We start from the raw sequence: 15,615 nt of genomic DNA, 5'->3' as shown, positions 1-15,615 counted from the left end.
TCCGTGAATACCTAGTTATCAGTGGCTATCGTGGCTTATTTTGGATATTTTGAAGAAGGAGGTGAAAATTTTGAATATGAATATTCTTCAGTGGTTTTGCTGTTGGTTTATTGTCTTAGCAATGGTCTTCTGTTTTAAAGCCCATTTCAAGTAGGCTATGTAAAGATTAAATATCTTAGATTTCTATAGTGTTAGGAGACCAAAGTGCTCTTTACATTGAGGTAGTTTACTTTAAAAGCTACCTCTACACGCTGCACAGTCTTCTACCATTGTAGAACAAAAAGGATCTTGGAGTAAAAGCTGCCAGTCATGAATGCTCAGAGTTCTGGTAGTCCCTTCTTAAAAAGGGTATAGAAACAGCTGAACAACATCCCCCCCGCCACGTAAGGCAATTGTAGAAGCCTGTAAATATTACACAGATATCCTCTCACTGCTATCTATTTTAGAGTAGAGATGAGTAAGAGAGGGACTTCATGAAATACTGTATAGAGTGAACGGTATAGAATGGGCCCTGCTTGTAATAGTAAGGAACTGTTCAAGGCCTACTACAGAGAAGTAAAATTCTGTGATTTTACTAGTCTGATGGCCTACTTGCTTTGCTGTGAGTAGGCCATCAGACTTGATACGGAAAGGAAATATTTTTCTGTACAGTATGGTTAACTTCTAGAACTTGCTGCCAAGTGATCTCATTTGAGATCAAGATCTTACTGGTGTTAATTTGAACAGATCAAATAGGTCAGTGAAACCTATTTTGAAACAGTTCTCTACTACTGAAATATAATACTGGGTAAATGGATCAGGAGAATGCTGGTGTTAAGAGAGGCAGCTGTGCAAGACCAGATTATAACATTTTATTTCTACACAAAGCAAAGCTAAAATGGAGCCCTGTAGCATTCCCAGGCCTCAGTTTTTTTCTCTTTTCACCAGCCAGTCTGATATGTAAAGACTTTGAATTAACCTCTAGGGATAATTAAATGAAAATGGCTATTGGTATGCAGATTAATATTTTCTAATGACACAGAAATAAACATTTGCTAATTGTAACGTAAAACTTTGTAAACTTTTTAAAAAAATTGTGGAATTGTTTGACTTGATGCTGATAATGGTGACTGAAGGAATTATATTAAAACATACGTATAGGAAGGAGTGTCTATTCCTTTGTACTTTGCCTTCTACTTAATCCTATCTCAGGCAAACATTTTGCTCCGATATTCTACTTCTCAGCTAGAGAAAATACTGCTTAGCCAGGACCGTGGGGAATTACATATTGGAGTTCTTCCTTCAGGTTGCATCATGCTGGGATTCATCATGGGCTCTTTTAATACTAAAAGCTTACAAGAGAGTTTTTCTGTATTTAGAATTTTGATGACATAAACCAAACGGGATGTGGAGCGCTGTGCTGTTGGTAGAGGAATGATGAGCATCTGCATCACTGTCTAGTGCCAAAAGAGGCCTTGGACAGCTGAAAGTTCCTGTCATTCGCTACTTGCAGAATATGGGTGTGCGAGGTGATTGTGGCGTGGGTGGGTTACCTGTCGTGAGGATTTTTCCCCACCATTTACTGCATGTCAGAGGCACTGGCTCCTACCAGGGGAAAACACTTTTCCACATGTTGGGCACCCTTCCTGAGTGTTTGTTTCCGCAGCCATCAAACTGGCTGACATTTTACGGAAGAAATGCTCTTAAACTCCACAGCAGTTCTTGGGTGGTATGTTCAGCGTACGGTTGGCCATTACTGTTTGTTAGTTTGCTGCTTCCTAAGGTTCAAAATACTTTTCTTCTTGTTGTAGTTAGAAACTACCAGGCAAGGTTTCAGAAGAGGGAATGGATTATACTAGGAATTTCAGAATTGGAGGCATACTTTGACATAATCTCCCTTCATAAACAATGACTCTGTGAAACTTAGTCCTCTTTAATTGTTACTTAGAAGACTCCCAAAATAAAATCCTGAGACGGGGGAATTCCAGCTGAGTCCTAGCGCACACTGTTTTTATCCTGGGTATAAATTTCTTAGCACAAACGAACAAGGAGTTGTCAGATTTATAAAAATGGCACCTTTTCCATCAAGTGTTGCATTTGAAAACAGGAGTAAAGTTGTATTTATCATCTACCTGGTAGCTGTCTGCCTCCCTTTGCAGTGTGCAGCAGTAAAATACCTTTCAGTTTTTTGCTTGCTGCTAGAATTTTACTGCAGTTTCCTCTTCCTGCTCTTCTGTTTACTGATGGCACGGTATACCCGGTGGACTTTCTTTGCCCCACCTGGTACTCTCCTCCGTAAAAATGTCGAGGGGCTGTTGCTTAGTTCACCCATCCTGTAATGCATGTGTCTTTCCTCAACTACTCTGCCTTGATTTAGGCATCTGTTCAACCTGCTATACAGCATTCAATGATATTACATGCCAGAAATTATTGTACAATTTTAAGACCTTGGTGGTTGATATGTATTTTGTAGGTACATAATGCCATAATTAAATGCCCTTTCATATTTAAAACTCATGTCCTTCTCCCAGTTCCTTGTATGCTGATGATTTTAGAAGACCCCTTCAGCAACTAGGCTAAATATTTTGTGGGCAGATCTTTATTATGTGACTTTCACGTGCTTGAGTTTGCAGCAGATGCCATGCTTTCAGAGTAGCGTTGAGTGTGTAAGATAAGTTAAGGATGCTTTTGCATGTCAGAACTTTCTAAATGAAAAATCCGTTATGGCCTCTGCTTTGCCAGTGAAATCTAAGTCAGCTTTTCTTGCTTCGACAAAAACTTTTTGTCACAATATTCTTGATGTGGAGGTTTTTTTTATATTGGTGGCTTAAAGGAGGACTAATTCTACTGTATGCTCTGAAGGTAGCCTCAACTGAATTGAAATATTTTTCCTGTCTCAGTCTTGCAACCTTTTACAGTATTTCTTCAAGCTATTCAGCTTAGCAGTTTTTCTACTTACTAACCATATGGCCTCACAGTTTTCTGTACTAGATTAATTTAACTTTGTCCCCTTTATGCTGCAAGTCTCCGGATTTCTCCTCAGTTGCCATTTGTGTGGGTTTTTGAAAGGTTGCATAGCAAGATATGAAACAGCTGTCTTTTAGTTGGCATATGGGGGGCAATGTGCATCAGTATTGTGAAACGAAGTTGTGTACGTGAGGACGAAGGATGTGAGCCCCAAATGCACGCTGGATTCTGTAGGAATGTGATTCCAGTCCTGGCTCAGTCTCTTGAATGCGAGCTCCTGTAGCAGCCTTGAGGCAAACCCAACCAACCAACCTCAGTGGTCAGTAGGGAGGCGCTGAGTGCGTCAGAAGACTTTCTGATAAGTGACACACTGATCAAACTGCATGTGGAATGGTCGTGTCCTGTGAGGTTGTCAACAAATTTGAAAAGTAGACTAATGAGAGGTTTCAGAAGGAGCCAAGTGAATTGTTGAAAAATTAGCAAATAATTTTTGTACTAGAAGACTTAAAGTATTATATCAGTGAGAAATCTAAAAGGTGATTTTAACACTGTAGTGGGTTTGCATGGCGAAGTTTTAGTAGCAGGGGGGCTACAGGGGTGGCTTCTGCGAGAAGCTGCTCGAAGTTTCCCTTGTGTCTGATGGAATGACTGCCAGCCGGCTCCGAGATGGACCTGCTGGCCAAGGCCGAGCCAGTTGGCAACAATGGTAGCACCTCTGTGATAACATGTTTAAGAAGCAGGAAAAAACAAACACCCCGCAACAAATTTCAGTGTAAGAGAATGAGACTTTGTGAGAGCAACAGCTCTGCAGACATTGAGGTCAGTGCGGAAGGCGGGAGGAGGTGCTCCAGGTGCCGGAGCAGAGATTCCCCTGCAGCCTGTGGTGAAGCCCGTGGTGTCCTCCTCAGCCCATGGAGGTCCGTGGTGGAGCAGATCCCCACCTGCAGCCTGTGGAGGGCTGTGGAGGTGTATGTCTGAAGGAGGCCGTGGCCTGTGGGAAGCCCACACTGGAGCTGGCTCCTGGCAGGACCAGTGGAGAGAGGAGCCCACGCTGAAACAGTTTGCTGGCAGGATTTGTGACCCCGTGGGGGACGCACAGCGGAGCAGTCTGTTCCTGATGGACTGAACGCCATGGGAGGAACCCACACTGGAGCAGTTTGTGAAAATCCTGCAGCCTGTGGGAAGGGCTTGCACTAGAGAAGTTCATGGAGCACCGTCTCCCGTGGGACAGACCTCACGCTGGAGCAGGGGAAGAATGTGAGGAGTTAGAAGTGGCAAAGGCAGCGTGTGATGAACTGACTGCAACCCTCATTCCCTGTACTGCTCAGTGGGAGGACGTAGAGAATTTGGGAACGAAGCTGAGCCCGGGAAGAAGGGAGGGGTAGGTGTTTTTAAGTTTTAGTTTTAGTTCTCGTTGCCCTACTCTGATTTGGATTAATAAATTAAACTAATTTTGCCAAGTCGCAGCTGTTTCGCCTGTGACAGGAATTGCCGAGTGGTCTCCCTGTCCTAATCTCAACCTGTGAGCTTTTTGTTATATTTGCTCTGCTCTGTCCAGTTGAGGAGGGGAGTGATAGAATGGCTTTGGTGGGCACCAGGTGTCCAACCACGGGCAAACCACTACAAACACAAAATCTTCTGTGGGATATGAGAAATGGAAGTTGAAGAAGGAACTCCACAGGCAGCAGATGGAGACGAGCACAAACCAATGTTCAGGTGATGAAGTCGCATACTCATGCTGCAACTGAAATCAAAGTTTCTGCTGACTGCAAGGGGTGTTGATCATTGGAACAGTTTAGCTATGGTCTGCTGGGTTAGCTGTGGCTGGCCACTGTGAAACCATGATGGCAGATTTTTCTAGAAGATGTATTTTAGCTCAGACAAGAGTTACCTTGAGAGACTTAAATTGTCCTTAAGCAGGAGGACTGATTCAGCAGTAATACCACGCAGTCTCATCCTCAGAGCTGTGAAGTTAATCAAATCCCTGAACTGTTGCATGGTTACATGGAGTCTTTCTTTGCTATAGTTTACTCCTGTATAGGTTTTGTTGATGAAATGTAGCTGAATGTGTTTATTCCTGTCAGAAAAATTGCAGTGGTTATCAAGGGAAGCTGCAGGAGTTTGGCACCTTCCAGTCCAGTGTCTGTTGTGCGTACAAAGAGCAAACTAGGCCAACTGAGAGCAGTTTCAGTGGTAACCCACTGAGTAGCCCAGAATGTTTTGGAAGGTTCTAAGTCACAAACTTCAAAGAAGAAATAATGTTTATCTCTTACTTCAGTGAGGTGTTGGGGCCTCCATTTCCAAGGGAGCAGAAATCCATTACTGTGAGAGGTGGCAGTGGAGAGAGAAGGTGGGTTTGATCAGTCAGTGTCTGCGTATTCCACAGAAACCCTTGTTGGGGCATTGGGGATAAAAGCTTGGCAGCCAGGACTTCTATTGTCAGCTCTGTGTGCAAATGAGACAGTCTCCTGAGGAGCCTGCAGTACTGTGGAGTCATGAACAGTAGCTTCCTGGTCTTAAAATGGGAAGCTTTCAGAGAGAAAGATTTTCCTTTGTTACTCTCTGTGCCTTCAACCTGGAATCGTAGCTACTATTGTGACTACCTTGTGAAATGAGGGGGAACAGCTGTGCTTAGTAAATTGTCAATCTTTCTTCAGTTATTACAGATAGATGAGTAACTTGTGAAATGTAAGAGTGCTGAGAATTTTTATCTTCTCAAGTGAATTTGATTTTTGTGGGGTTTTTTTCCTCCCTGCTTGGAAAGCTGTTGGCCTCTCTTGTGTTGTTTTACTTCATGATCCTTCCCAATTTTCTAACAGGAATTTGCTCAATATCCTTGATGCCTCTGTAGGTGGGCCTTTCCCTGCTCTGACTTGTCTTTTATCTTTGTTTTCTGATCCATTTTTTAATCTTCCTCCTTAGATCTTAGAGTATTTTTTTGTGTGTGAGTGGGGTACTGTTGAAATACTTCTTGGAACTCTTCAGTTGCCATCTGACTCTTTGATTGTGCACTGCCTCTATGCTTCTCTTGGAAATTTTGAAATCCTTAAGGTGTTGTCCTCCTTTTCTTGTCTCCCTATCAGATTTTCTTCATATTATTTTCCAAGCATCTTGCTCTGTTCTCTCACGGGGAACAAACACGAAGCAGAGATGCTGCATTTTCAAGTCTGGCATTTTTTAAATTGCCCTTCTTTGCTTCTATTTGAAGCTTTTAAAAATGTGTTTGTAGCGCATTTACATGCTGTTGTTAGCTTAATTGCTTTATTCTTGACCCTTGAAACTCCCCCAGGTGGACCGCCAGTGTGACCCTCTTGTTCTGTTATTGATCTGATCTTTGTGTCCAGGTAGTCTTGAGAAGTTCCACCCTCAACCTTGCAATGACCAGAAGGTTGCGTATTGTCCCAGAAATGGTTGTCATGGTTATTTTGGTAATTGTTCATTCTCTCTAGTATACTTTCCAGTACACTTCTTGGTTGTGCTGTCTGGTTGAGGTTTTTTTTTAGCATGCTTCAGGCTTAGACTATGTTTGGGGTTTGTGTTTTCATCTGGGAGCTCTCATCATAACTTGTTTCCTTCTGTATTTACTTTACTTCTACTGTATTTCCGAACTGGTAAATTTGTCCAGCTCTTCTGCCTCCTCTTGGCCGTTATGGCTTGTTCTTTGTCTTGTAGTTTTTGCTCTGCGGAGGTTTTCCAGGACTGTTTTCTTAGTAGCATGGGAGCTATGAATATTCATTTTTAGTTTGTATCATTTGAGAATCAAGGCCTCATTAAGAGAGATACAGGAACAAGCTGTAGCTTGAGGGCACTGTCCTGTGCTGGTGCTCTGCTGTGCTGTGGGTGCAATTAGCTACTGTTGCGTGGCTGTTGGTGTCCTGCACCTTTTTGCATTCGGTTTTGCTTGTTGACTTGGGCAAAGATGGGGAGAATGGGTAATTTCCCAGTTAGCTCTTGCTGAACAGAAATTAATTAGTATCAAAATAGTTTCTTTAAGCTTATGTATGTAGTACTGGCGTGTGGTTTTGCCTTTTTTATTGAACGAAAGCTGTCTATGACAGAATGCTGTGGGATTTTAGTGCCTTGCTGGCCTTTTGTAACATTGTGTTCGGGTTCTTTTCCGGCCGAGGAGAGTAGTGGTGTAGAACAGCCTGGGATTCACGAGCAGATACCCTTAGGGCTTGTGAACTTTTTTGATCTGTTTTAGTATCTCCAGTCTCAAAATGCTGAGGATTGCTATGCACACCCCATGTACATAGCAGTGTGTTTTGCCTGCAAGTTGTTGTACAACAATGTTGTACAACTACAACTTGGAGGGAAAACACACTGCTATGTATCAGCTAGGCTCAGTAACAAACTATTTTGTGCCCACCCACAAGAAGATACCACGGTACCTTCTTGCTAATTAATGTTCTGTTTGAGTGATGGTTTGGGTTTCAGATAGGCAAGGACTGACTTTGTTGCTTTGGGTAAGTGTTTCAGGATTTTTTTTGCTTGCTTGTTTCAAGGTGGTTTACTCATAAACTTAAAGCTTGCTTCCCTGTCCCTCATGCCATCCAAATTGCCTACTTATTTTGGTCTGGGACCCAGATTTTGCTTTAAGCCAAAACTGTTACTCCTGCTTCTGATACTTCTGTCTGATGTTTCTGTTCCAGACAAGTGTTTGGAAGTGTGATCACACAGATCAAAGCAGTAAATTCTGTGTGTGGGAACTAACTGTAAGGTGGCAAGTCCTTGGAGTTTTGTGGGAGGTGGGGCTGGGGGTGGAAAAAGCAGTAGCCCTGTTCCTACTTCTTTCTCCTTTCTCCCAGATCAAGCACTGCAACTAGCAGAAACTTTACTACCTCTTCAAAATCATCAGCAAGTTCTTATTCCTCAGTGTCTGCCACCTCTGTCATTACTAACGGTGATAACAGTAACTCCTATGGACTGAACAGCTCCCACCTGGGCAGGGGGTAAGAGCAGGAATGTTCTTTTTGTTTCTTCATCCTTCATGTGAATAATCCTGTGCATCCTTGCCTGTACAGAAAAGGACTGTGATGGTGCTCTGTGAGGAGGTCTACTACTCTTGTGTACTTGTTTATCACACTTTGCTTTTGAAACCGCTGTGTTCTGCTATTCCTTGCTCACTTGCAAAAGTAGCGTGTGTTCCTGAGCTTACTAACTGCCAGGGCATTGCCTGATTTTGAGTGGACTGGGGGTATGAGGGAAGGGATTATATTCTTTTCTCCATCTGTCATTAATGTAGAAACCTTTCCAGGTAGAGATCATAATTTTCTTATTAGCTCGTACAGTATGTTGTATAGATTCTTGCTGCATTAGCATAGTGTGCTGTGTACTTATAGACAGAGAAAATTAATGTGTTATGAGCCATAGATTAATAATATGCTGTGTAACAATTAACACTTCCAAAGTTATCACATACACTTCACGTTCCTGGTATTTAGTATTAGCGACTATGAAGCAGCAGAAACCTGTAGGCTGGTTAAACTATTTAATTAAACAGTTTTTTGACTTGTATTTGATGTGGCTTTTAAACAGTATTGAGACTCAATAAACTCATTGTGGAGTTCACTGTGTTGTCTTTCAGAGGTTCTGGATTTGTCTGTAACTCTTACAGCTGCAGGGACAGCGCTTCCCTGACACAGCCTGGACTCTGTGGACTCAGTAACCTTGGAAATACCTGCTTCATGAATTCTGCATTACAGGTAAGAATTGGAAAGAACCCTTCTTAGAATTAAATAAAAGATCAGTCTCGCAGAGATTGTAGATTAAAATCTCTGGAAGGGGAAGAGTGTTTTAATGTGATTCAATGAGGAGACTGTGCCTGGAATGGAAAAAACCCCACCAAACCAACAACCAGCCGACTCCAAACCAAAAAATTGGTTCATATTTACTTTTGCTTATGCATAGCATGTTAGTGCTATAAAACATAGTACAGTATTAAGGACTGGATCTCAAATACATGACTTCTGAAAAGGCTGTGGGCTACCTGTAAGGTAAGGTCCTAGTGCGGTGCTATGATAAAAATGGGCTGATGTGGAGGATGTTTTGACTTGTGTGGGCTACATAAGTGACATAAGGAGGTCACTGCATGCAGTTCTGGGGTCTGTGTTTAAAGATTCTTGAAAAATTAGGAGTATGAAAAGCCACAGGAAGGGTTCAGGGTCATTGTGTGGGCTGTTAAGGTTGTGACAGTTATGCAAAGCTTATAATAATTGGTATACTTATTTAATTCAGTCTCTTAGGTTTATGTGGTTCATTTTTAAAAATGCAGAAACATATTAGGGAAAGTTGTTTTCTAAGAAATCAAAGAAATTTTGAGCCGATTTTTATGAACTTTGCCTATTGCTTACATCAGACTTGTAGTGCGGTACTGTATTGGGTCTGGCTGAGCCCACAGCAGCCCTCACAGCGCTGTGCTTTGTACCGGGAGCCAGAAGGGTGGTGGTAACGCACCAGTGTTTTGACTGCTGCTGAGCAGCGCTCACACAGCATCAGCCCCAGTAGCCTGAGGCCTGGGAGTGGGCGAGACCTTGGGAGGGGACACAGCCAGGAGGGCTGACCCAGAGTGACCAACGGGATATTCCATACCTTATGACATCTGCTCTGATACAAAAGCTAAGGGAAAGGAGGAGGAAGGTGGGGCATGCGCTGTTTATGACATTTCTCTTCTGGAGTAACTGCTACGCATACTGAAGCCCTGCTTCCTGGGAAGTGACCGAACATCATCTGCTGATGGGAAGTAGAGAGTAACATCTTTTTTTTTTTTCTTTTCCTTTGTTTCCATGCATATGACTTTTGCTATTGCTTCATTAAACTGCCTTTATCTTGACCCACAAGCTTGGGGTATTTTTCCATCTTATTTTCTCCCCCTCCCCGTTCTACTGAGGAGGAGAGTGATAGAGTGGCTTGGTGGGCATGTGGCATCCAGCCAATGTCAACCCACCACAGGTACAAGTGCTGTATAATGACTTCTGTCACTCTGTGGTAGCTTTGAAAGCTAGAACAGGTCTTAAAGTAACTGTAATGCATTATGCATGTGGTATTCAGGATACACAATAAACTTGGAATGCCTTGCTTTGTTTGACATGACTTTATTTTCAGTTGCATCATGGAAACCTTAAACCAAATGTTTTTTTTTGAACTTTATAGCTAAGACACAACTTCAACAATTAATTTTTATTGTCAAAGTAACTTAATCCAAACATTCTTCAACCTCAATTTTGCATGCAAACTAGTCATGTTAAGGACCAATTGCTTTCCTCTATCAACCGTAGGCTTTAATTTTCTAGACATCAGTCTTTCAAATGCAAGTTTCTGCCTTTAGTTTTTGGAGGTTCTTGAAATTTTGTCAGCAGCAGTCTCCCAGTGAGAGGCTGGTGTCAAACGTAGCAGTCTATAAGCACTTTCATGTCACTTGCCTGGAGAAAGATACTAACACCTGGGCATTGGAACTGGAACAATTTGATAGGAAATAAATTCCACAAGGTACACATCAAGGCAGTGAAAGCGGAGTTGGCTGAAGGGCAGGACTACGCTTTCCTGGCTGTCCAGGTTGCCATGTATAACTGTGCTGTTCCATCTGTAGCTACACATAGTGGGTGAAGCGCTGTACAGGCATCTGGTGCAGGTCCTGAAATTTTAGGCATTCAGAAAGAGCCCAGTTTAGATTTTCTTGATACTACAGTGCGTCAAAGCCCTAATAATTTTGATCATATCTTAGACTTGGTTCTCTTTTTGTTCACACATCCAAGTCTTGCCTTACTTATCCAAGTGTTGCTTCTTGCTATAAGCTTTGAGTCTGTGAATTACTGAATTAGGGAATCTACTGTTTGTGCTAATTTTACTTGTGTGCTGAGGTTTATGGTGATTTCCCAGAATGTCGTAAATCATTACCGTGGTACACTGATGATAAGTATATATATGGGAGAGTAGATAGAGTGGTATCCTTCCTGCCTTTAAAACTCGCTAAGTTTTTGATGGGGGTTCTTTTAAATGGCATTTGGTTCTTTGTAGGACAAAGTGTAGCTTGTGTTTCACCTTTAGGAGAAGCCCTTGTTCCTCCTTCTGTCACTGTTACTTCTATTAGGATTTTAAGGTTAGAGAGTGAATGAGGGGTGTAGACTTGAGAACATTAATGTGACATCTCTAGAGACCTTCCTGACCCGTTCTGTGCAGATTTCCCTATAATGCATTGGTAAGGTAGCCTACCCTGCCACCTCAGTCGTGGGTGGAAAACCAGGTCTGCATACATTAATTACAGGAACTGGTGAGTGTTGGCAGGACTGTGATTGTAATCTTGTACTCTTCTGGCACTTGCAGGCTTGGATTTTTTTCAGAGTTCAGCGTTACACCAGGAGACATTACACAAATTGAAGCGTTAGTGGGAGTTACAGAACGAATTAACAAAATGTGGAGGGACATAATAAGAAAAGCAGATACCTTCCTTCCAAAAGTCTGTAGGGTTTTTTTTTTCTGAAGGTTGTTTGCTGTTTGCTTTCCTGAACTCTTAAATGCAGTAACTTTAAATGAATGCTTAAAATTATTCTGCACCAAAGAATGTGATGCCAGTTTTAAAGAAATTCCTGAAGGAGAACCAAGGAGCTGCAGAGCAGTGAGCCTTATGCCTTAAGCTAGATCAACCAGTAGAAACCGTTCCAGAGGGAAAGCTGACAATCTGGGGGCAAATACACTCTACAGGAGAGCAGTCAGTGTGGCACCTGCGAAAGAAAACTTGTTTCCGAAAAGAGCTGTTAGTCTTTTGAACACTGGTATTTGGGGGTGTGTTTTTTTTTATTTCAGCCATGCTTTGATGCAATGGTTATAGTATCCCACCCTCCCAACAGGTTTTTTTCTTTTTTTTTTTACTAAGTGTGTACTCAAAAATTCAGCCTCACCCGTTTTGCTAATAACTTAGTACATATTTTGATGTGAAAATTGGGTTTATTTTGTTGTTACACAGATTTATTGTCCTGTGCAGTAAATTAATCTTCTTAATGCTTTTTCAGTGTCTAAGCAATACACCTCCTCTGACTGATTATTTCCTGGAAGATAAATATGAAGCTGAAATAAATCAGAACAATCCACTGGGGATGAGAGGAGAAATTGCAGAGGCCTATGCAGAGCTCATTAAACAGATTTGGTCTGGGAGACAGTCTTATGTGGCCCCTCGTATGTTTAAAGTAAGTACTCTGTGTTCTTGTAGCATAGCTCTTTGACAAAAGAAACAGTGAAAGCTCATACACCTTCCGCATATTTTGATGTTATGAAAGCAGTAATGACAGAACTGCTTCAGTGTTGTTTCACATTTTATATAAATGCTTTTCAAGGAATTTGGCCAGCCAGTAGTGTCATACCCTGGGGTTGGTTACTGCTCCCTAATGTTAAATGTCTTAATAAATGACCTTCCAGCCCGAGAACTGCTTACAGCTGCATCGGCATGATCCTTGCTACAAAACTAGGCAAGGTCGTGTGAATTGCCAGCTGTGAACTTTAATCAGTGAGAAGAGGTATTCAGATTATGAAGTGGAGAGCAAAATGCATCTCCTTGTCTACAGTGTTGTTTATTGATGTAATGTTCCCAGTGCTTCAGTTGAAAGAGCTGCTTTGAGCTGAAATACTGCAACGTAGCAGCTGTGTATGAACCCCTAGAAAAAATGTAACTATGTCTTTTGTTTTAAATAAAAGGCAGAGATGCTCCACTGCAGAGCAATGTAAATAAAATATCAAGGAACACTAAGAATTTGCTTCGGTTTGAAATGTCAGTATGTTGCGGATGAATAACATCCCTAATGCATGAAAGAAGCATGACCTGGTATTAATGTAAATGTGCATCTTGTCATGTTTAGGCTTTGCATGGTACAGTTTTGAAGTTGAGGGTATATGCCTTTGAGACCTTGGAGCAAAAGTCTTATGGACCACAGAAATCTGTCCTCTGTAGAGTCATATGTAGTTCTGAAACAACAAGATGTTGTTTGATTTCTGTCACTTCGAGTTGCTGGCACATCATTCAGTGCTCTTGAAGTTTTCTGTAAACTTCTGTTCAGAGGAAATAGGTGAATCTGTAGTGGACATCAATAAAAGTGTCTTAGTGTGGGCTGTTGTTGTTTTAAGACTGGAACAGGGATTACTCTTTATTTCCTAGTGCAGGTCGCTTGTGACTTTTCTAACAATTCTTGCTGATACAGTGAGTGTTAACTATCTCCATAATATAAACAACCCTTCAGTTTGGGTTCCATTACAGTTGTCATCTTTGACTGGTTAAAATGTACTAAGCATAATTCTGCAAGTCTGTTGGACTGTGTATTTATGAGAAAGCTAGCGATGGTCACTAGGGCTGACTACTCCTTCAGCTAATTGTTGGTTTTCCTGTGGGACCCCTTTCTATTGTTGTTGTTTTTTTTTTTTTTTTAGAAGCAGGAACACTAAATGGCAGTGTTGTGACGTAGCACTTAGGAAATAAGAGGCTGTATATGGGTGTGTTGTTTCTGCTGCTTGCTAACTAAGGCTGTTATGTTTCTTAGGTTCATATCACGATTCTTAGAATAGCTAGAGATTCCTGCGGCGAGATTTTCAATCTTAGTTTGAAGCCAGTTTTGTTAGTTTATAAGTATCTTCCGCAAGCATTTTCAATCTTGCGGCCTACCTGCTTCAAGGTGCTATCCTGTAGCAGGTCTGTACTATGGCAGCTGTAGGTTTCTGAAACAGAAATTGAATTGCAAAATGCATCAGGCAGCTAGGTTTTCTGTAGTGGTTGTTTGCAGGTTCCTAAACTAATAATGATAACTTAGATTTCTAGTGTCACAGCACTAAATGCATTCTTCCTTCTCAACACTAGGGGGGAAACCAAAAAACAATTGGGAAAAATATTCTGGCACCCTTAACTGTGTTAACGTCCAGTTCACTGTGGTGTACTGCTAACATAAGGTAGCATAGAGCTGATCTCTGCAAAAGCCAGGACATGAGTGTGTTTATTTCTGTCTTTTACACATAGATAATGCTAACTCCTCTCTGACTCTTGCCTTTGTGTTTCAGACACAGGTTGGCCAATTTGCTCCTCAGTTTTCAGGATACCAGCAGCAAGATTCCCAGGAGCTTTTGGCTTTTCTTCTAGATGGTTTGCATGAGGATTTGAACAGAGTGAAGAAGAAGCCCTACTTGGAGCTGAAGGATGCTAATGGCAGACCTGATTCGGTAGGGTGCCCTTTAATTGAGGATAGGACAGGTGGTGCTTCACAGGGAGTTTAATTGGGTTTTGTGACACTTCCTGGCCTTCTTGCTCACAGGCCACACAAATGCTTTGCCTGCAAAGCAGTGTACCTGGGAGCGGAGAACCCTGTCGTGAGTTATGGCCCAGCTGACTCTTCATGACACCTTGTGGCACGTTGCTGTTGCTCTGCCTTACAGCAGAGTGTCTGTTCTTGTACTGGTGTGCAGGAAGATGTGCTTATGGCACAACGCTGACATGGTTCTGCAGTGGAAAGGAAGGAAGTTTATCTTGTGGCATAACAGCTGCCTGAAAGTAAGCTGTAGTTACTACCGTAACTTTTCCTCCTGACTAGTCAGGTCTGCCTTCTTCCAGGTACACTGAGCAGCAGCTTTTAGCGTAAGTTGAGGAGGGTGGTTACTGTGCAGGCCGTTGTACTTGCATGTGGATTTGAAGGGGACTGGGAGCATTTTCACGTGGAGGTGCCAGGGGTGTCCCTCAGACAAGGGTCTTGAACACGCGCCCTGGGCATGGGGTTGTAAGCCGTCATTTTGTCCCACTGGTAGACAGCAGAGTATTAGAGAAAATGAACCGTTAGGCCAGATTTCCTATGTGTGCTCCCTCATGGCCTCTAGACAAACGTAATCCCTGAGCTAGATTTAAACCCAGGCTGAATAGGGTGCACGGAAGCACTGGTCAAGACAAGGGAGAACCAAGGTGTAAGTGATTTGGTACAGCCATGGATCTCGATGAATTCCTGGTGTTTGGTGCATCTCCTTAAGAGGTTTAACTTGAGGTTTTTTACCTTTCTGGTGCCATGGAAATGGGTACACTGATCTTAAAGCAACTTTACATTTTATTTAATTTATATCTGAATTCAAACAGCCTTGGGCTCCAGTTATCCCTTTACCTAGTAATTCTGTTATGCCGTTTTCCTGACAGAGGCCAGAAAAATCTCTTCTGTTTGTTTTTTTTCTTCCTGTCTTTTTTGTCCTGTTTCCCAGTCAACGCTGATATTTGAGCCCCTTGCAGACACTTCTTTGTTGCTCTGAAGTTGGCAAACATCGTGCTCCCATTAAAATGAGGCACATAATAGTGAAATGTCTTTCCCTAAGTGAACTCACGCTCCCCTGATTAGGCTTTTACCTGTTGTCGTGGTACAACCAACTGCAGCATACTGACAAATGCAGAGTCCAGAGTAACTACATCGGGTAGAACAATGCTTTAGGAGCCTCTAAAAGCCAGATATAATAATGATTTTTAGGAAGTGTATGTGACTAGTTGTTATTTCTCTTAATGGGCAATAATTTCATGTCTCTTGCCTTTTCTTGCTTAATACAGTACATGTGGCAACACCACAAGAAGTAGTACATTTAATCTTTTTTTCTCTCGAAGAAATGCTGGTAATTGTGGGATTGAAAAGATGCCCACCATGCCTTCATTTTATGTAGGTACTTCCTTTC

At 42.1% G+C, this 15,615-nt stretch overlaps 1 protein-coding gene across 7 annotated transcripts in view; it reads left to right on the top strand.

Annotated features, from left to right (window-relative positions):
- The window catches only part of USP4 (ubiquitin specific peptidase 4), a 44,310-nt gene that overhangs the window by 6,162 nt on the left and 22,533 nt on the right, over positions 1-15,615 (top strand). For 5 of the 7 annotated variants that reach the window (XR_005827567.1, XM_040592259.1, XM_040592264.1 and 2 more), the window contains exons 7-10: positions 7,755-7,898; positions 8,534-8,651; positions 11,955-12,128; positions 13,981-14,139. Coding sequence is in view for 6 of the 7 variants with exons in the window: in XM_040592259.1 (XP_040448193.1) it covers positions 7,755-7,898; positions 8,534-8,651; positions 11,955-12,128; positions 13,981-14,139 (595 nt within the window). In the remaining variant the exon portion in view is untranslated. The remainder of the gene's footprint in view (positions 1-7,754; positions 7,899-8,533; positions 8,652-11,954; positions 12,129-13,980; positions 14,140-15,615) is intronic. The other 2 variants (XM_040592260.1, XM_040592261.1) reach the window with 2 other exon arrangements.

The sequence above is a fragment of the Falco naumanni genome, chromosome 4 (assembly GCF_017639655.2).
Source record: "Falco naumanni isolate bFalNau1 chromosome 4, bFalNau1.pat, whole genome shotgun sequence".
Taxonomy (NCBI): domain Eukaryota; kingdom Metazoa; phylum Chordata; class Aves; order Falconiformes; family Falconidae; genus Falco; species Falco naumanni.
This window is presented reverse-complemented; position numbering and strand designations above follow the sequence as displayed.